The sequence below is a fragment of the Manacus candei genome, unplaced genomic scaffold (assembly GCF_025592945.1).
Source record: "Manacus candei isolate 608988 ecotype Guabito, Panama unplaced genomic scaffold, ASM2559294v1 h1tg000066l, whole genome shotgun sequence".
NCBI classification, from domain to species: domain Eukaryota; kingdom Metazoa; phylum Chordata; class Aves; order Passeriformes; family Pipridae; genus Manacus; species Manacus candei.
Window position 1 is genome coordinate 213,216 of NW_026138114.1, and position 19,492 is coordinate 232,707.

The window sequence follows — 19,492 nt, forward strand, 5'->3', positions numbered from 1 at the left end:
GCCCACGACGGCGAGGCCTCGCCCTCCAAATAGCCACGCCCCCGGTTGATCGACCGTCGTATTGGCCACGCCCACCACACAGACACCGCGCCCCATTGTAACCCCGCCCCCAGTTGCGATGCCGAATTTGTAGCCACGCCCACGGCTCTCAGGTCCCGCCTCCTTGTGACCACGCCCACCTCCTGCTGCCATGTGGCGCCGCCGCGCGTCGCGTCGCGGTGACGTCAGAGCCGGCGCGCGCGTTGTCTCGGCCATGGCGGCGGCGGGAGGTGAGGGGAGAGCGGCCTGGGGCACCCGGCGACATCCGCCCGCATCCGCGCCCCGGGGGCACCGAGGGCTCCCCGGGGCGGCCCCCGCGGCGCACGGCGCCTCCCCCGCACCGGGCCGTGAGGGGCGGTAGGCGCGGCGCACGCTCGGAAGGGCGGCGGGGGGATCCGGCGGGATCGGGAGCGGTTTCCTGCCGCAGGCTCCAGCATGGCGGGGCCTGGCGTGGCCCCCGCCATTCCTGCAGCGCTGCTAGAGTATCCCGGGGCCGTTTGAGGCCTCTCCCGGCGCTTCCCGGGGGCGGTTATGGAACCCCCGGACACCCCCAGGGCCCGGGAGGGATCTGGGGGGGGACACCGGGGGAGCCCTGGAACCCCCAGGCAGGGCCGGGGACATTCCTGCACTTTCCCGTTCCAGGCTCCCGCTCTGGGGATCCAGCCCCGTCGAGGAAGCCAACGGGAAGGAGGAGGTGGATTCAGAGGACCTATCACCGAAACTGGCCTTCTTGTGGTTAATTAATGCTACCTAATTAACGCTACCGAGGGCTCAGCCCCTCCTGTGGGGGGACGCGGGACCCAGCCCTCCCTCCGGCAGGATTTCTCCGGAGTCACCACGTGTCCAGGTGAGCTGTCGCTGCTCTGCCCCATCCTGGTAATTCCCTCATTCCCTGGAATTACCGGGGCAGCCCCGCCCCGGCTGCCCAGGGAGTCCCCGGGGCTGGGATCCCACGGGAATGCTTGGGGGGGGGTTGGCTACTGGGACCCTCCCGGTGACCCCGTGGGCTGTGGGGCTGCGTTCCCAGCCTGTCCTCGTGTCACCCCTTGCTCCGGCCGTGCCTTCCTGGAGCTTCCCGTGGTTCTGGAGAGCCTGGGATTGGCCGTGTCCGGGATCCCACAGCCCCTCCCGCCGCAGGCTCCAGCGTGGGGGGGCCTGGTGTGGCCTCTGCCATTCCTGCAGTGCTGCCAGAGTACACTGGGAACGTTTGAGGCCTCTCCCGGCGCTTCCCGGGAGTGGTCATGGAACCCCCGGACACACTGATCCAGGGGGATAGGGGGGGAACCCCTGGAACCCTCAGGCAGGGCCAGTGACCTTCCTGCCCTTTCCATTCCAGGCTCCTGCTCCAGCGATCCAGAGGGATTTAGGAAGGCCCAGGAAGTGGGTGCAGTGCTTCTGTCACCGTAATTAACCCAGCCGTAGTTAATTAAAGCTGGAATCCCCCAGGAATGCTGATCTGGGACACTTCCCATCCCCGGAGGTCCATCTGGTGTCACCCCCTGTCCAGGGGAGGGTGGTCACCTTGTCACCTGCACCACCCTCCCCGTGCCAGCGCCCTCGTCCCACAGGGATTTATCCTGCAGACCTGGATGGAGGAGCAGCTGGGGCAACGTGGCACTTTCCCTGTGGGAGAACGTGGATCCAGCTGCACCAGAACCAGGGAATTAAACGTGAAACCATGATTTTTCCAATTGACAATTGAGAGCCTTTGTCTCCTTCTGTTTTAGGTTAAAATGGGACTGGAGGGAGGGGCTCCAGGTGCTGGAATGGGGATTCCCAGGGAGCAAGGACCTTCCCTGTGTCCCCATGTCCCTGACAGGCCTAGGGTCACCTGGACTCACTGTCTCTGTGTCCCAGGTCCTGATGTCCCTGCAGCCCAGTGTCCCTGAGGCCCAGTGTCCCAGTATCCCTGAATCCCGATGGCCCCAGGGCCCTGTGCCCACATCCTGGTGTCCCCATGCCTGAAAAACCAGGACAAGTGGGCTGGGAAAACTGGGTGCAGAGTGAGTTTTCCCAGCTGGAAGAAGATGGCTCCAGTCCCTCTGGGATCTGGAAAGCTCTCGAGGGGCTGCTCCTGTGCCAGAGCTCATCAAATCCTTCAGTTAATGGATGGAATAATTCAATTAATGGGCCAAGTGATTCAGTTAATGGGGCATATAAATTAATGGGTCAGTTAATTAATGGATCGAATAATCCAATTAACGAGTTCAATAAATGAATGGAATGGTGTAGGGTAAAAACTCCGTTTTTGTGATTGTTCCACATTGTTGGAAAAGGCCTGGGGAGAGGATGGGGCATCCCCCGGACCACCGAGGGGTCCTGGAGGCCTCAATATGCGTCGCGGGAGGTGAGGAAAGGGGTAATTAATGGGGTAATTAACAGGGTAATTAATGGCGCCCATGCGGGGAGGGTTTGACAGGGCCTGGTACCGGGGGTTGCCATGGCAGCCGCCCCTCTTGTCCGGGGGCGGAGCTTCGTATGACAACACTAGTCTCCTCCAATCAGCGCCCGGGGCGTCGCCATGGTTACACCTGTCTCCTCCAATCAGCACCGGAGGTGTCACCATGGTTACACCCGCTTCAGCCTATCAGCGTGGGCTGCGTCGCCATGGCAACAGCTATTGTCCTGCCCTGATTGGGCGTGGTCCCGACGGTGGGCGGGGCGTCGCCATGGGAACGGCGCCGGAAGTGTCGCGCGGACTCGGTGTCCCGTGAGGCCCCGCGCGGTTCCGGCGGGCCGGGATCGGGATCAGCGGGATCAGTGGGATCACCGGGAGCGGGGCCGGAGCGGCCGGGCCGCCATGGAGGCCGTGCCCCGCATGCCCATGATCTGGCTCGACCTCAAGGAGGCTGGGGAGTTCGCCTTCAACGCCGCCGTCAAGAAGGTGGGCTCGGGGGGGCCTGAGGGGCGTGGGAGGGGAGGGGACGGGCGGGGCTGGCAGGGGGAGCGGGGGCCGTGGGCTGGGGGGTCACGGCTCCGTGGCGAGTTTGGGGTCCGTGAGGCTCTGGGGGGTCGTTTGGGGTCTGGGAGGGAGGGGAGGGCTTGGAGAGTGGGGTGGGCGTCTGGGAGCGGGGTTGGGGTCTGTGAGACTCGGGAGGGCACCGGGGGTCTGGGACGGAGGGAGGGTTGGAGACTGGGGCAGGGGGCTCTGGGGGTCTTTGGGGTCTGTGAGCTCAGGGGGTTTTGGGGTCTGGGAGGCTCGGGGCAGTGTTTGGGGTCTGTGAGGCTCGGGGGTGCCCAGGGAAGGGCAAAGCCGGGGGGGGTCGGTTTGGGGGTCCCTGGGGCAGCGGGGAGGTGAAGCGGGGGGGCCGTGGGTCAGCGCAGCGGCTCGGGGGGTTCCGGAGAGGGGGGACCGGGGCGGGGCCGCTGGGGACCCTCGGGGGGCTGCGGGGTGGGACGGGCGGGGAGGAGGTGACACGAGGGCGGGGGGTTCCCCCCTTCCCGGAGCCCCCCGAGGTCTGGGGGGGCCGGCCCTGTCACCCCCATGGGGACCTGAGTAATTAATCCCTTAATGACGAGTGTAAACAAACCCCGCCCCTGCCGGCGCTCCCCGTGCCGGGATTCCTGGAAGGGCAGGGGGATGGGGAGGTTCCCCCCGTGTTTGCCTCACTCCCCTCAGTTTGAGGGGGGGCACACAGGGCGCAGGTGGCCCTGGGAGTGTCCCCAGCCTGCCTCACCTGCGGGGGTCGGGGGGACCTTCTCCCTTCCCGCAACTTCCTTTTCCAACCTCAGCAATTCCCGGATTCCCTCCCTTGCCCGCGGGGATGGAACTCGTCCCTCGGGGGGTCGGAGCGTTTTCATCCCCGAGCCCCCCTGGCCCAGCCCGGGGTCCCCCACCCCCGCTGGCCCCCCCGGGGGTCTCCGGGCCCCTCACCCCCCTCCCGTCCCGCAGTTTGTCCTGAAGAATTACGGGGAGAACCCCGAGAACTACAACGAGGAGCTGCGGAAGCTGGAGCTGCTCCGGCAGGTGAGGGGGGACCTGCCCGGGGGGGGCCCTCGGGGGGGGCTCTGCCGACCCCCCCTCACCCCGCCCCGTGTTCCCAGAGCGCCGTCAGCGTTCCCAGGGACTTCGAGGGCTGCAGCACCCTGCGGAAGTACCTGGGCCAGCTGCACTTCCTGCAGAGCCGCATTCCCATGGGAGCGGGGCAGGACGCCGCCGTGCCCGTCACCTGGTGAGGGGAACCCCGGGGAAGGGGGGCTGTCCTGGCACAGGAGCATCCCAGGGACCCCTGGGGAACCGTGTCCTGCCCTGGGGTGGCACAGGGAGGTCCTGGGAGCCCTCGGGGAATGGGGTCCTGGCACAGGGGAGTCCTGGGGACCCCTTAGGGGATGGGGTTCTGCCCCAGGGCAGTACAGTGGGAACCTCTGGGAAATGGGATGCTGTGCCAGGGAGGCACAGGGGGGCTCTGGAGGACCCCTTAGGGAATGGGCTCCTGGCACAGGGAGGTCCTGGGGACCCCTCAAGGATCAGTGTCCTGCCCCAGGGTGGAAGGGGGGATCCCAGGGAACTTTTGGGGAGCAGTGTCCTGCACAGGGGGTTCCCAGGGACCCGTGGGGAACAGGGCTCCTGACACATCCTGCTTCTGGGAGAATCCCTAATTGTTCCCTGTCCTGGGACCCCCTTTTCCCCCAGGACCGAGATCTTCTCGGGGAAGGTGGTGACACATGAGGACATCAAGTATGAGCAGGCCTGCGTTCTCTACAACCTGGGTGAGGAACGGGACCCCATGGATTGGACCTCCCTGCTCCATTCCCGGGGCTACTGGGGGGTCTCTGCCCCACTGAGCCTGCCCTGTCCCCACAGGAGCACTGCATTCCATGCTGGGAGCCATGGACAAGAGAGTGTCTGAGGAGGTAACGGCCCCAGAGAGCCCAGAGACAGCTCTGCCCCACGGGGCTGTGACAGGGCAGGGGCTGTCCCTGTGCTGGGAGCTAGGAGGGCACACCTGCAATCATGGGGGCAGGTTTGGGGCTCTGGGAACAGGTCATGGAGGAGCTGGAGCATGTCCAGGGAAGGGAAGGGAATTGGGGAAGGGGCTGGAGCACCAGGAGCAGCTGAGGGGGTCTCAGGGGGGACTGCAGGGGGACAGGAGGGTGAATCTGGGGAGGTTGGGCCCTGCTCCCAGGGGACAAGGGACAGGAGGAGAGGGAATGGCCTCCAGCTGTGCCAGGGGAGGGTCAGGTTGGATACTGGGGAAATTTCTTCCCTGAAACAGCTGTCCAGCCCTGGCAGAGCTGCCCAGGGCAGGGTTGGAGTCCCCATCCCTGGAGGGGTTTCAAAGCCCTGTGGATGTGGCACTTGGGGACATGGTCAGTGGTGGCCTTGGCAGTGCTGGGATCGGGTGAACTCCGTGATCTGGGAAGTCCTTCCCAACCCAAACCATTCCATCCCCTCAGGGCATGAAGGTTTCCTGCACCCACTTCCAGTGTGCTGCTGGTGCCTTCACCTACCTGCGGGATCACTTCCCACACTCCTACAGCGTGGACATGAGCCACCAGATCCTCAGCCTCAACATCAACCTCATGCTGGTGGGCACTGGGGGCACTGGGACGCCTCAACCTGTGTCCATAGGGTGGGAGATGGGATCCCAGTGTCCCATGGGGAGTTGTCTGTGGAGATGGGATCCCAGTGTCCCATGGGGAGTTGTCTGTGGGATCTGGGCTCTCTCCAGGGGGGAAAGGAGGTTTTGGGGAGCAATGGGAGTCAGGGAAGGCTCTGAGACATTCCTGGACTCTCTGGACACCTTGGGACTGATATTACCTGTGCCTCTCAGGAAAGGGGCTGGAGCTGGGGGGTTCTACTGGAGTTCTGGGGTGTCCCAAGGGTTGGGGACACTGAACATTCCCCCTCTTGTCCCTGGCAGGGCCAGGCACAGGAGTGTCTCCTGGAGAAGTCCATGCTGGACAACAGGAAGAGCTTCCTGGTGGCCCGGATCAGTGCCCAGGTGAGCTCCAGGAGCTGCTCCCAGCACAATCTGGGCATTGGGAACTGCAGAGGGACTTTGGGCAAGGGCCTGGAGGGACAGGACACAGGGAATGGCTGCTCCCTGGCACAGGGGAGATTTGGGGGGGATATTGGGAAGGAATTCTTGGCTGTGAGGGAGGTGAGGGACTGGAATGGATTTCCCAGAGAAGCTGTGGCTGCCCCATCCCTGGAAGTGCCCAAGGCCAGGCTGGACAGGACTTGGAGCAGCCTGGATGGGGACAGGTGTCCCAGTGCTGTCCCCAGTCCCTGGCTCTGATCCCAGACACATCCCTGAGTTCCCCACAGGAACCCTTTTTCTGGGCGATCCCAATCCCCGGGCGGGGGCCGGTGCCCCCCCTGCCCTCCCTGCTGGGGCTCCCTGGGCTCTGTGTTCCCGGGGTGCCCAGCCCTGTCCCCCCCAGGTGGTGGATTACTACAAGGAGGCCTGCAGGGCGCTGGAGAACTCGGAGACGGCGGCGCTGCTGGGCAAGATCCAGAAGGACTGGAAGAAGCTGGTGCAGATGAAGATCTACTACTTTGCTGCCGTGGCCCACGTGAGTGGGGAGGGGCTGGGGGGCTCCCACCCCGCCTCGGGCTGATCCCTGGGCTTTTCCTGCCCCTCTCGAAGCTCTCCCTGGAGTCACACAGCTCTGCTCCCTGTTCCCTGCAGCTGCACATGGGGAAGCAGGCCGAGGAGCAGCAGAAGTTTGGGGAGAGGGTGAGCGAGGCCACGTCATCCCACGTCATCCACTCCAGGCTCTGGATCGTGGTTCTGGGAAGGGGGTTGTGTCTTGGGAGAGGGTGGCATGTTGGGCATCCATGAGTGTCTCACCCGTGCCCTGTGTCCTGCCAGTGCCTGGGAGCTCTGGGAAGGCCCTGGGAAGCTCTGACCCTCAGGGACTGGTGTCCCTGTGCAGGGCAGGGACATTTCCTCCCGTGCCAATCCCAGTGCCTGCTCTCTCCACAGGTCATCTACTTCCAGAGTGCTCTGGATAAGCTCAACGAAGCCATCAAGCTGGCCAAGGTGTGTTCCTGGGAGCAGGGATTGGGGGTTTCCCACTCTAGACCTGGGCCCTGGGCTGCCAGGCTGGGAAGGCTGGGAAGGGGAGGATGGGGATGGCTTTAAGAGGCTTCAGCTGCCCCCAGGCCTCTCCATTCCTGTCTGGAGTGCAGCAGGAGGTGCCTGGGAGGCTCTGGGAACACTGGCAGTGATTCCTGCTCTCAATTCCACAGGGCCAGCCCGACACCGTGCAGGAAGCCCTGAGGTTCACCATGGATGTGATTGGTGGGAAGTGAGTGTGGATGGGGCACCCCAGGGTGGTGTATCTGTCCTTCTCCAGGGATTGGGAATGTTGGGGGCCAGGGAGCCTGGGGAGCCTCCCTGGTGTCCCCATTGCAGAGCTCGGCACTGCCCCAGGCTCTGGGGATGAACAACAGCTGCTGTGGGAATGCTGGAGTGATCCTGGGAGACCTGGGGGGCTGATCCCAGTGGGAGCGAGCTCAGGGAGCTGGGAATGCTGCCCACAGCTCCCGACAAGGCATCACCTCCCAATTGCAGGTACAATTCTGCCAAGAAGGACAACGACTTCATCTACCACGAGGCCGTGCCCGCGCTGGACACCCTGCAGTCCGTCAAAGGTGGGCAGTGGGACACGGCCAGGGGCTCCCTGGGAACAGGGATCTGTGTGGGACACGGCCAGGGGCTCCCTGGGAACAGGGATCCGTGTGGGATGTCCCAGCCAGGGGCTCCCTGGGAACAGGGATCTGTGTGGGACACGGCCAGGGGCTCCCTGGGAACAGGGATCCGTGTGGGATGTCCCAGCCAGGGGCTCCCTGGGAACAGGGATCCGTGTGGGACACAGCCAGGGGGCTCCCTGGGAACAGGGATCCGTGTGGGACACGGCCAGGGGCTCCCTGGGAACAGGGATCCATGTGGGATGTCCCAGCCAGGGGCTCCCTGGGAACAGGGATCCGTGTGGGAGAGATCCCAGCCAGGGGCTCCCTGGGAACAGGGATCCGTGTGGGACAGTCCCAGCCAGGGGCTCCCTGGGAACAGGGATCCGTGTGGGATGTCCCAGCCAGGGGCTCCCTGGGAACAGGGATCCGTGTGGGATGTCCCAGCCAGGGGCTCCCTGGGAATGGGGATCCATGTGGGATGTCCCAGCCAGGGGCTCCCTGGGAACGGGGATCCGTGTGGGATGTCCCAGCCAGGGGCTCCCTGGGAACGGGGATCCGTGTGGGATGTCCCAGCCAGGGGCTCCCTGGGAACAGGGATCTGTGTGGGACATGGCCAGGGGCTCCCTGGGAACAGGGATCTGTGTGGGACATGGCCAGGGGCTCCCTGGGAACGGGGATCCGTGTGGGATGTCCCAGCCAGGGGCTCCCTGGGAACAGGGATCCGTGTGGGATGTCCCAGCCAGGGCTGTGTCCCGCAGGTGCCCCCCTGGTGAAGGCTCTGCCCGTGAACCCCACGGACCCTGCGGTCACCGGCCCCGACATCTTTGCCAAGCTGGTGCCCATGGCTGCCCACGAGGCCTCGTCCCTGTACAGGTGTGTCTGGGGTGGGATGGGGTGGGATGGGGGTGTGTGTCCCAGCAAGGCCCCCCTGTCCCAGCTCGGGCTCTGCAGGCTGGAGGAGCTGCAGGGGACCAACGTCACAGCCATCTGTGGCCCCCCAGGGCTGGACAGGGCTCCAGCCAGTCCCCAGGGGGGACCAGGGCTCAGGGGACCCAGGGACCCCCGGGCTCAGGAATCCTGGCACAGGTTTCCCTGCACTCATGGCATGTTTTGTCCTGTCACAGCGAGGAAAAGGCCAAACTGCTGCGGGACGTGATGGCCAAGATTGAGGCCAAGAACGAAGTGCTGGAGTACGTGAGGGGACTGGTGGGGCCCTCCCACCCCCAGGGGCCTTGTGGGTCCTGGGCTCTGGCAGAGGGGACTGGTGGGGCCCTCCCACCCCCAGGGGCCCTGTGGGTCCTGGGCTCTGGCAGGGGGGACACGGCCACCCCTCAGGGACCCCTCTGTGCCCCACAGCCAGTTCATGGACTCCATGCAGCTGGACCCCGAGACTGTGGACAACCTGGACATGTACAACCACATCCCGGCCGTGCTGATGGAGAAGTGTGCTGCCCTCAGCGTGCGCCCCGACACCGTCCGCAACCTCGTCCAGTCCATGCAGGGTGAGGGACGGGGGTGGCACTGCTGCCTGCCCACAGCTGGGCACGGGGAACGGCTGCACCAGCGGCCACTTCTTTGCCAGTATAAATTCCTGAATCCCAAAGTGAATCCCATCCCTGCTGGATGGGAGGGGGGTGACCCTGAGGGGGTCGGTGCCCAGGAGCGCCCACCACCCCGGTGTCTGGGCTGCCACGTCCTGCCCTGGGCTGCCCACAGCCGGGTTTAATCCTGGGAGGCCGTGTTGTCCGTGCCTGGCTCCAGGCCCAGAGCAGTCGGGGGGTGTCCCAGCCCCGCTCCCCGTGTCCCCCCAGTGCTCTCCGGGGTCTTCACGGACGTGGAGGCGTCGCTGAAGGAGATCCGGGACCTGCTGGAGGAGGACGAGGCGCAGGAGCGGAAGCTGCAGGAGCTGCTGGGGCGGGTCCCGCCGGCGCCGGGGTCCCCCCCGGGGCTGGCCGAGGTGAGCAAGGAGTGCTCCAAGTACCTGGAGCTGCACGAGAAGGCCAGTTTCACCAACACCGAGCTGCACCGCGCCATGAACCTGCACCTGGGCAACCTGCGCCTGCTCGGCGGCCCCCTGGAGCAGGTCCGGGCCGCGCTGCCCACCCCCACCCTGAGCGAAGGTGAGGCCTGGCCCCGGCAGGGGGAGGCAGGGCTGTCCCTCCCTGTGCCTCCCTGGGCTGAATGTGTCCCCCCGGACTGGGAGAGGCAGGGCTGTCCCTCCCTGTGCCCCCCTGGGCTGAATGTGCCACCCTGGGCTGGGGGAGGCAAGGCTGTCCCCTCCGTACCCCCCTGGGGGTCCCTGTGTGTCCCTGGGCACTGGCGCCGTCCGTGTGAGCTGGGTGGGTGCTTGTCCCCGTGGAAATGTGACAAGTGGGGCCTTGTTTGGGGTCAGAGCCCTGGTCGCTGTCCCAGGGCGTGGCCCCTCACCCCTGGGGATCCCAGCCCTGATCCACCCCCTCGGGCTCCGTGCGGTCCCTCGGGGTCCGGCCCTGCCCCTGACCCTGCCCCACCCCCAGACGACAAACAGGTGCTGCAGAACCTGAAGCGAATCCTGGCCAAGGTGCAGGAGATGCGGGACCAGCGGATGTCCCTGGAGCAGCAGCTGCGGGAGATGATCCAGAAGGACGACATCACCACCTCGCTGGTCACCACCGACCGCTCCGAGATGAAGGTGGGGCTGGGGACGGGCCCCTTCCCCCGCGGGGGCTGCTCCGCCCCGAGCCCCACGGACCCTCCCCTGTCCCGGCAGAAGCTCTTCGAGGAGCAGCTCAGGAAGTACGACCAGCTGAAGGTGTACCTGGAGCAGAACCTGGCGGCGCAGGAGAACGTGCTCAAGGCCCTGACCGACGCCAACGTCAAGTACGCGGCCGTGCGCAAGGGGCTGGCCGAGGTGGAGCACAAGTGAGTGCGGGGGGCTCAGGGCCCAGCGACAGGGCTGGGCTCACCCCTGGCTTCCCCCGTCCCACCCCGGGGCTGGGAGCCGTGCCAGCGGCTTTGTCCTGCCCCCGTGTGCATCCCAGTGGGAGCTGGGGGTCACCCGGGAGCCTGGACTGGGCCCAACCTTTATACCGGTCGTCCATCCCCTCCCTGCCCCTTTCCCAGGTGGAACACCACCGTCCAGACGCTGGTGGCCTCCTACGAGGCCTACGAGGACCTGATGAAGAAGTCCCAGGAGGGGAAGGATTTCTACACGGACCTGGAGGGGAAGGCGGCCAAGCTGCTGGAGCGGGCACGGGCCGTGTGCCAGGCCAGCCAGGCCCAGCGGCAGCAGCTGCTCGAGAGGTGGGTGCTGCCCCGAGCCTGGGGGGCTGCTGGGACCCCCGGGAGGGGGGAAGGGCCTCGGGGTGCTCTGCGTGCTGGCTCGGGGCTCCCGGTGCCCGTGGAGGGGGGTGGTGGGCAGGCAGTGCCCAGCCCCCCTGAGCCCCCCCTGCCCCCCCAGGGAGCTGAAGAAGCAGCCGCCCCCCCGGCCCACGGCCCCCAAGCCCCCCCTGCAGAAGAAGGTGCTGGAGCTGGAGCCCGGGGGCTCCGAGGCTGCAGATTTGGGGTCCCTGGGGCTGCCGGACCTGCCCGAGGAGCTGCGGAGCCTCCCCCCGGAGCTGCTGCCCGGGCCCTTGGCACAGTTGCCCCCCCCAGCACTGGCCGCCCTGGCTGGGGGGCTGCGGCCCCCCGAGCCCTTCGTGCCGCCGGGGGGGGTGGCCAGTGCCCCGCTGCCCCCCCTGGCCCCCACGCCCCCGTTCCCGGGGCACTACCGCCTGCCCGGGCCCCCCGGCCCCTTTCCCCCCGCGGGGGGGGCCCCGGGGCAGCTCCTGCAGCCCTCGGCCCCGGCCGGGCCCGTGCCCAGCTCGGCCCCGGCCCCGCCCCAGCTCTTCCCGGCCGCCCCCCTGATCCGCGCTCCGGGCCAGCCGGCCTTCGGGGGGCCCCACGTTCTGCCCCCGCGCTCGTCCCCCCAGCACGGGGCCCTGCCCGCCCCCGCCTACAGCCTGGGCCAGCCCGGGGGGGCCCCCGGCCCGCTCCGCCCCCCCGGCCCGGGGGCAGCTCCCCTGGGTGCCCAGCCGGGGGTGGGCGGCCCCGAGCCCCCGGGCACCCGCCCGGCCACCACCACGGTGGACAGTGTGCAGGCCCCCATCTCCAGCTGCACCGCCCCTCCGCGGGGACCCCCGGGCCCCTTCCTGCCCCCCCAGCGCCCGGCGGGACCCCCGGCCCCCTTCCCCTACCCCGCGGGAGGGGTTCAGCCCTTCGTGGCGCCGGCTCCGCACCCCTTCCCCCCGGCACAGCCCCCCCACACCTTCGCCCCCGCCCAGGCCCCCCAGCAGTTCCCCCCGGGGCCGTTCCTGCCGCCGGGCTCGGCCCAGGCCCCGCTGCCCTTCCAGCCGCCCCCCCGGCCCCCCCTCGCCCCCCCAGCCCAGTTCCCCCAGCAGCCCTTCGCCGGTCCCGGGGGGCAGCTGCCCCCCCCCGCCCCCGGGCAGCCCCCGCTGCCCCCCCAGCTCTACCAGCTCCCGGGGCAGGACCAGCTGCCCCCGCCCGGGCTCGCCCCGCACCCGGGGGCCGTGCCCTTCCCCAGGGCCCCTGCCCAGGGCGGTCCCGCGGCGCTGGGGGGGCTCCCGGCCGTGCCCCCCGGCTCCCCCGCGCTGCCCTTCTGCCCCAGCCCGGCCCCCCCCGGCGCTCAGCTGCCCCCCGGCTCCATGCCCGCCCCCGCCCAGGCGCCCCCGCCCAGCCCCGTGCCGGGCACCGTGGTGGTCCAGGGCCTTCTGGTGCCGTCCCCGGCCCCCTCCCCGGTGCCGGCCCTGCCCGTGCAGCCCCCGGCGCCCCGTCCCCCGCCCGCGCTGCCGCCCCCGGGCCCGGGGGACGCGCCGTTCCCGCGGCAGAGCCCCTGCCCCGCGGACCTGCTCTCGTCCAGCCCCGAGAGCCAGCCCGGCGGGGCGGCGGCCGGGGGGCTGCTGCAGCCCACCAAGGCGGGCGCGCAGGAGGGGCAGCGGCCGCGGGCCGTGCAGGTGATCGAGGCGGACCCGTACGCGGAGCCCGAGCGGGTGCAGCGGCTGCGGGCCGAGCTGGAGCGGTTCCGGGCCGCGGCCGAGCGGCTGGAGCGGCCCGTGCCCGGCGGCGGCTCCGAGCTGGACGCGCTCTGGAAGGAGCTGCAGGAGGCCCAGGAGCGGGACGCCCGCCAGCGCTCCATCGCCATCGCCCGCTGCTACTCCATGAAGAACCGGCACCAGGACATCATGCCCTACGACCGCAACCGCGTCGTGCTGTGCTCGGGCAAGGACGACTACATCAACGCCAGCCGCGTGGAGGACCTGTCCCCGTACTGCCCCGCACTCATCGCCACCCAGGCCCCGCTGCTCGGCACCGCCGCCGACTTCTGGCTCATGATCTACGAGCAGAAGGTCTCCGTGGTCGTCATGCTGGTGTCCGAGCAGGAGCTGGACAAGGTGCGTCCTGTCCCGGGTGAGGGACAGCGGGGGCGGCCGGGGCGGGTTCCCCGGGGCTGGGACACCCTGCCTGCTGCCCCTCGCCCTTGTGCTGCTCACGGGTGGCACCGGGGGGCTCGGAGGGGGGAGCGGCCCCGGCAGGGTGTCCTGACGCCCGTCCCCCGGCAGAAGGTGCTACGGTACTTCCCGTCGGAGCGGGGCCAGCCCGTGGCTCACGGCCCCCTGACCCTGGTGCTGACCAGCCTGCGGGTGACCCCCACGCACGTGGAGCGGATGCTGACGCTGCAGTACCGCGACCAGAGCCTCAAACGCACCGTGGCCCACCTCCAGTTCACCTCCTGGCCTGAGCTGTACGGAACGGGCGGGCAAGGGGGGCTGGGGGCGTTGCAGGGGAGGGCCTGGGAGGCCTGATCTGCTGGGGGGCTGTGGGACCAGAGCTCTGAGTGTGGGACGGTGTTTGGGCAGCCCTGACACCTCCTGGGGGGGCTGAGTGCAGGGACTCCCCAGTGAGTGTCCCCCCCAATGCAGGGGCCTGCCCGACAGCAAGGGGAGCCTCCTGCGCTTCATCCAGGAGGTGCACGGGCACTACCTGCACCAGCGCCCGCTCCACACGCCCGTCGTGGTGCACTGCAGGTGAGCGGGGACGGCGCTCCCGGGGCGGGGTGGGGTCCCCCCTCGTCCCTCAGGGTGTCACAGCCGGGGGTCTCTCCACAGCTCCGGCGTGGGTCGCACGGGGGCTTTCTGCCTCCTGTACGCGGCCGTGCAGGAGGTGGAGGCCGGGAAGGGCATCCCGGACCTGCCGCAGCTGGTGAGGCGCATGCGGCAGCAGCGCAAGCACATGCTGCAGGAGAAGGTACCGGGCAGGGCTGCAGCCCCTCGGGGGCTGGGGGCAGGAGCTGCAGCCCCCCGGGCTCTCACCGTGTCCCTCTGCCCTGCAGCTGCACCTCAAGTTCTGTTTCGAGGCCGTCCTGCTCCACGTGGAGCAGGTGCTGCTGCGCCACGGCGTGGGGACCCCCACGCTGCCCAAGCCCCCCAACAGCACCTCACCCAAGGTGGGTACGGGGGGGAGTACCGGGGGGAGTACCGGGGGGGCTGGGGGGGCTCTGCCACCCCTGGGCTCACGGGGCTGCTCTCCCCCAGCTCTACTTCCAGCAGGACCCCCAGGACCTGGTGCTGGGGGGGGACGTTCCCATCAGCTCCATCCAGGCCACCATCGCCAAGCTCAGCATCAAACCGGGGGGGCCCAGCACAGAGCCCGGGGGGAGCTGGGGGGCGGATCCCACCTCCCCTCCGGACCCCACGGACCCCGAGGTGCCCCCAGTGCTTCCCGACGGTGTCGTGGACGGTGTGGGTGCCCCCCTGCCCGAGCCCCCCGCCCCGGGGCCGCCCCTCCCCGAGGCACAGGGTGACGCCGAGAGCAGCAACCACGTGGGGGAGAGCCCCGAGGGGCCGGGGGGGCCACTAGAGCCCCCCGCCGCCCCCCCTGCCTCCTCCTCCTCCTCGCTGGAGCTGCTGGCCTCGCTCACGCCCGAAGCCTTCAGCCTGGACGCCTCCCTGAAGGGCAAACAGCGCATGAACAAGCAGAACTTCCTGCAGGCGCAGCCGGGCGAGGGGCTCCGCGGGCCCCGGCCCAGCGACGACCCCCTGAGCATGCTCGACCCCCTCTGGACACTCAACAAGGCGTGAGGGGGGCGGGGCCCCCCGGCCCCCCCAGCTCCACTTTGACTCCAGGTAGAACTGACTTTTTCAGCTCTTTGCTACTAAAATAAAGCGAGTTTATCGGCCGGGCGCTGGTGCTGCTGCGGGCGGGGGCTGTGCCCGGGGGGCTCAGCCAGGCTCGGGTTAGTTCCGTTTAATGGGCGTTCTCGCACAGTTATAAAACAGTCGGTACAAAAAGCGTCCCCTGTACGGCACAAAGGTACAGCTGGGCGAAGGCCACCCGCGGGGCCGGCCGGGGGGGCCCGCGGGGCCCCGGGGCTGCAGGGCCCCCGTGCCGGGCCGGCACCGCCTCTACAATCACCGGGGGTCAGAACAGGCGTCATCGGCGTTCGGGGGCACGGCAGGACGGGCGGGGACCCCCGGCCTGGGGAGGGGCTGCAGCGGGGCCTGTAGTGCAGCGGGAGGGCAGTGCAGCCCCCGGCCCGCAGAGGGTGGGGGGCTCTGGGGGCAGCCCCGTGCCCGGGGTGGTGCCTGCCCATGGTTGGTCCCACTCAGGGGTCCCTCGGGTGCTCCCCCCGCCCGGGGGTCCCTCCCCAGCACCTGCAGGAGCGTGGGCGAGGCTCCCGCCCCTCCCAACCTGAGAAAAGCCTCCTCTGGCCCCGCAGCAGGAGGAGGAGGAGGAGGAAGGTGCTATTGCTGCAAACGGGGTGCAGGAGAAACCAGGCAGGGCGGCTGTGCCAGGGTGAGGGGGGTGCTGGCCCCCCGTGCCCCCCTGCCCCAATAAATAATAACTATTTACAGCATATAAATAAATAGGGCAGGGCTGCTGTGGCCGGGGTGGGGCTGGGGGGGCCCTGCCACGCCCTAAGGCACGTGGGGGCTGAGCCACGCCCGGGGGGTCGGTCCCGGCCCTCTCCCCGCTGCCCCCGGGGCTCTCCGGGGGCTGTTCCGTGCCCTGGCAGGTCAGCGCTGGGAGCCACCACCACTGTTCCCCCCTGCCCTACCCTGTGTCCCTCTGTACCATCCCTGGGAGCCCCCGGGACGGCAGGGAAGGTGCTGGGACAGGGAGAGGAGCAGGAAGGCGGGGCCCTGCCGGGTGTCTGAGGTGGGGAGGCGCCGGAGGCACGGCCGGAGCGATGGAGCCGCCGTCCCGTCCCCTCGGGCCGAGCCCCCTCGGTCCCGCCTGCCCCGCTCCTGCTCAGTCCAACTTCTCGAGCACGGAGGGCACGTAGAGCAGGCTGAGCTCGCTGCCGAAGTTGCAGACGATGGCGGCGTTGTCCAGCACCAGGATCTGCCGCGCCGGCTGCGCCTCGTTGCTCTTGCCCAGGTACACGGTCTGCAGCAGGTCCCCGTAGCCGATGTCCCAGAAGGACACGCAGCCCTGGCCCCCCGTCACCAGCACGCTGTCCGAGATGACGCCCAGGCTGGCACCACAGCCCAGCTCCTGTGGGGGACGGGCAGGGAGCTGAGCCACAGGCCTGGCATGGGAGAGAGCTGAGCCCTGCTTCTGGGATGGGGAGAGCTGAGCCCTGGGGGCTGGGAATGGGGCAGAGCTCTGCTCCTGGAGAACAAGGGACAGGACAAGAGGAAATGCCCTCAGGTTGTGTCAGGGAACGTTTTGGTTGATATTGGGAAAATTCCTCATGGGAAGGGCTGTCCAGCCCTGGCACAGCTGCCCAGTGCAGGGGTGGAGTCCCCATCCCCGGAGGGATTTCAAAGCCCTGTGGATGTGGCACTTGGGGACATGGTCAGTGGTGGCCTTGGCAGTGCTGGGGGGCAGTTGGACTCGACGGTCTCAGAGGGCTTTTCCAGCCCCACCAGTTCCCCGCTGTCCCTCCCCATGCCCCCAGGCCCACCTGCTGGATGGAGTAGAGCTTGGTGCCCGAGCTGCGGTCCCAGATGCTGATGACGTCGTCCAGGCCGCTGCTGATGACGCAGGACGTGGTGCAGGTCAGGGACGTGACGTCCCCGCGGTGGGCGAACATGTGGCCCACCCGGCTGCCCGTCAGCACGTCCCACAGGCAGATGGCCCCGTCCTGGCCACCGCTCGCCAGCACCATGGTCTGCAGGGACACCGGGCTGGGTCAGGACCCCGAGGGAGGGCACGGTGCCCGGGCTGGCTCTGCACAGCAGCATTCCCAGCTGGCTCTGCACACCAGCATTCCCAGCTGGCTCTGCACACCAGCATTCCCAGCTGGCTCTGCACAGCAGCATTCCCAGCTGGCTCTGCACAGCAGCATTCCCAGCTGGCTCTGCACACCAGCATTCCCAGCTGGCTCTGCACAGCAGCATTCCCAGCGCTCCCAGGCTGCGGCAGGCCGTGGGAATGTGGGATGGGAGCCTGAACTGCCAGCTCGGGGGTTCCCTGCCTGTGTCCCTGTGCTCGAGCAGGCTGGGGGTGACAAACCCCCAAGGCCACCAGGGGCACAGACACCTGAGTTCATTTACACAGGGCTGGACAGCACAGGGGGGGCTCCCCCTCCTCTTTCTGGGGGGTGGGGGCAGACCCTCCTCAGGGGCTCAGGCCCCGTTTCAGCCCTGCTCACCCCCTGGCCTGGCAGTGCAGGAACAGGGGTTCCCTGCTCCAACAGGGCAGGGAGGCAGGAGATCTGCAGGTAAAGGGATCACTGAGCTCACAGTGACCGGGGGGGAAACTCTGGCTCAGCCTGTGAGGACACAGCAAGGGATGGAGGGGTCCAGGTGAGTCCCTCTGGCTGAGCTGGTGGCTCAGGGGTGGCCTCAGGGATGGTTTCAAGGACGGTCTCAGGATGAGCTCAGGGATGCTCTCGGGAGGGTCAGGAATGGGTCAGGGCTGGGTCAGGAATGCTCTCAGGGATAAGCTCAGGGCTGGGTCAGGAACGCTCTCAGGGATGGTCAGGGATGGGTCAGGAACGCTCTCAGGGATGCTCTCAGGGATAAGCTCAGGGATGGGTCAGGGATGCTCTCAGGGATGCTCTCAGGGCTGGGTCAGGGATGGTTTCAAGGACAGTCTCAGGATGAGCTCAGGGCTGGTCCCCCACCCCCGTACCTGGTCCATGTACACGGCTGTGATGGCTCCCGAGTGGCCCTGCAGGGTGAAGAGGCAGCAGGAGTCCTCCAGCCGGAACACCTGGGGCAGGACAGGCAGGTGAGGGCTCTGGGGCAGCCACTGAGGGTGTGGGTGGTGCCACCTGAGCTCCCCATGACCCAGCAGATCCACCTGATCCCTGTCCCAGCAGAGCCAGAGCCTGGCAGTGATTCCAGAGCCCTCGGGATGGTGCTGCCAGGGCAGGGGGAGGTCACGGCTGTCGGGAGGTGACAGGGCAGGGCAGGGACGTGCAGGGCTGAAGGAGATGGGGAGAGGAAGCGGGACACCCCGGAACAGAGACCCTGATATTTGTGTTGAGTCACAGCAATCCTCTGCAGCTCCAGGACTGGCAGTGTCTGGAAAGCTGGAAAAGGCCCTGGGGGTGCTGGTGACAGTGGCTGGACAGGTGGGCAGGAGGGCAGTGGCACCTGGCCTGTGTCACCATAGTGTAGCCACCGGCCCAGGGCACTGCTGAGGCACCTCCAGTCCTGGGGGCAGTTCTGGGGTGTCCAGTACAGGACACTGAGGGGCTGGAGCGTGTGCAGGGAAGGGAAGGGAGCTGGGAAGGGGCTGGAGCAGCAGGAGCAGCTGAGGGAGCTGGGGGGGCTCAGCCTGGAGAAAAGGAGGCTCAGGGGGGACCTTCTGGCTCTGCAACCCCCTGACAGGAGGGGGCAGCCGGGGGGGGTCGGGCTCTGCTCCCAGGGAACAGGGACAGGAGGAGAGGGAACGGCCTCAGTTGCAGGTTCAAGTTGGATACAGGGAAGATTCCTTCCTGGGAAGGGCTGTCCAGCCCTGGCACAGCTGCCCAGGGTAGTGGTGGGGTTCCCATCCCTGGAGGGCTTTCAAAGCCCTGTGGATGTGGCACTTGGGGACATGGTCAGTGGTGGCCTTGGCAGTGCTGAGGGAGTGTTGCACTCCATGGTCTCAGAGGCATTTTCCAAACTCTGTAATTCCATGATCCTCTGAAGTCACCCCTCCCACAGGGATCCCACACTCAGGGTGACACTCACGGGCTCTGTCCTTCCAACTGCACTGGTGCCACATCCGGGCACAGACAGAGCCTGTGGAGCTTCCGGGATGTGCCGGGTTGGCTCCAAGCCCCCTCCCCAAGCTTTCCCCTGTGCACAAAGAGCTCAGCTGTGCCCCGGCTGAGCCCAGCCCTGTCCCCAGGTCCCCGTGTCCCCAGGTCCCTGTGTCCCCATGTGCCCTGTCCCCAGGTCCCCATGTCCCCACATGCCCTGTCCCCAGTCCCCGTGTCCCCACGTGCCCTGTCCCCAGTCCCCAGTCCCCGTGTCCCGCTCTCACCCTGAGTGTGTGGTCCTGGCTGCCCGTGACGAGCCGTCCGGCCGCCGCCTTCAGCGCCGTGATGGGCTTGTGGTGGGCACAGGCCACGCTGTGGGTGAGCTGGCACAGCACCACGGCCCCCCCGCTCAGCACCGGCGACGATGGCACGCTGCCCCGGCCCGGGGCCCCTGCACACACACAGCTGAGGGCACTGCAGGGACCTGGGGCTGCCCCTCAGGGAACCCTCGGGCTGCAGCTGCAGCCCCTCAGGGCTCATGAACAGGGAGGGGCTCAGCAGAGTTATGGAATCCCAGAATGGTTGGGTGGGAAGGGACCTGAAAGATCTCCCAGTGCCAGCCCCTGCCACCAGCC

The 19,492-nt window shown here is 68.1% G+C and overlaps 2 protein-coding genes, 1 long non-coding RNA gene and 1 other non-coding gene across 53 annotated transcripts in view; 3 read left to right on the top strand and 1 right to left on the bottom strand.

Moving 5' to 3' along the window:
• The first annotated feature begins 147 nt into the window (after positions 1 to 147).
• On the top strand, positions 148 to 2,355 carry LOC127479348 (uncharacterized). Of its 2 annotated transcripts, XR_007907531.1 has the most exons (4): positions 148 to 269; positions 682 to 886; positions 1,376 to 1,766; positions 1,897 to 2,355. It is a non-coding gene; the product is annotated as an uncharacterized LOC127479348 (long non-coding RNA). The 2 variants fall into 2 exon arrangements; XR_007907530.1 differs by lacking the exon at positions 1,897 to 2,355 and having other exon boundaries at positions 259 to 396; positions 1,376 to 1,737.
• Positions 461 to 589, top strand: LOC127479359 (small nucleolar RNA SNORA9). The gene has a single exon (XR_007907541.1). It is a non-coding gene; the product is annotated as a small nucleolar RNA SNORA9 (small nucleolar RNA).
• A 349-nt stretch (positions 2,356 to 2,704) lies between the features above and the next one.
• On the top strand, positions 2,705 to 14,991 carry PTPN23 (protein tyrosine phosphatase non-receptor type 23). Its single transcript, XM_051806054.1, has 25 exons — positions 2,705 to 2,923; positions 3,932 to 4,006; positions 4,084 to 4,211; positions 4,673 to 4,749; positions 4,844 to 4,893; positions 5,437 to 5,568; positions 5,904 to 5,984; positions 6,427 to 6,558; positions 6,675 to 6,722; positions 6,972 to 7,028; positions 7,238 to 7,296; positions 7,563 to 7,642; positions 8,440 to 8,554; positions 8,806 to 8,871; positions 9,038 to 9,183; positions 9,493 to 9,801; positions 10,198 to 10,352; positions 10,431 to 10,582; positions 10,784 to 10,963; positions 11,121 to 13,110; positions 13,279 to 13,460; positions 13,639 to 13,743; positions 13,825 to 13,963; positions 14,049 to 14,162; positions 14,251 to 14,991. The coding sequence occupies exons 1-25, from the start codon at positions 2,840 to 2,842 to the stop codon at positions 14,794 to 14,796; spliced, it is 5,202 nt and encodes a 1,733-aa protein (XP_051662014.1). The 5' UTR covers positions 2,705 to 2,839; the 3' UTR covers positions 14,797 to 14,991.
• The window catches only part of SCAP (SREBF chaperone), a 50,199-nt gene continuing 45,654 nt past the window's right edge, over positions 14,948 to 19,492 (bottom strand). For all 49 annotated transcript variants that reach the window (XM_051806059.1, XM_051806065.1, XM_051806087.1 and 46 more), the window contains 4 exons: positions 19,142 to 19,308; positions 17,798 to 17,878; positions 16,626 to 16,832; positions 14,948 to 16,213 (listed from right to left, as the gene is read on the bottom strand). In XM_051806059.1, the coding sequence (XP_051662019.1) occupies positions 15,968 to 16,213; positions 16,626 to 16,832; positions 17,798 to 17,878; positions 19,142 to 19,308 (701 nt within the window). In that variant the 3' untranslated portion in view covers positions 14,948 to 15,967. The remainder of the gene's footprint in view (positions 16,214 to 16,625; positions 16,833 to 17,797; positions 17,879 to 19,141; positions 19,309 to 19,492) is intronic.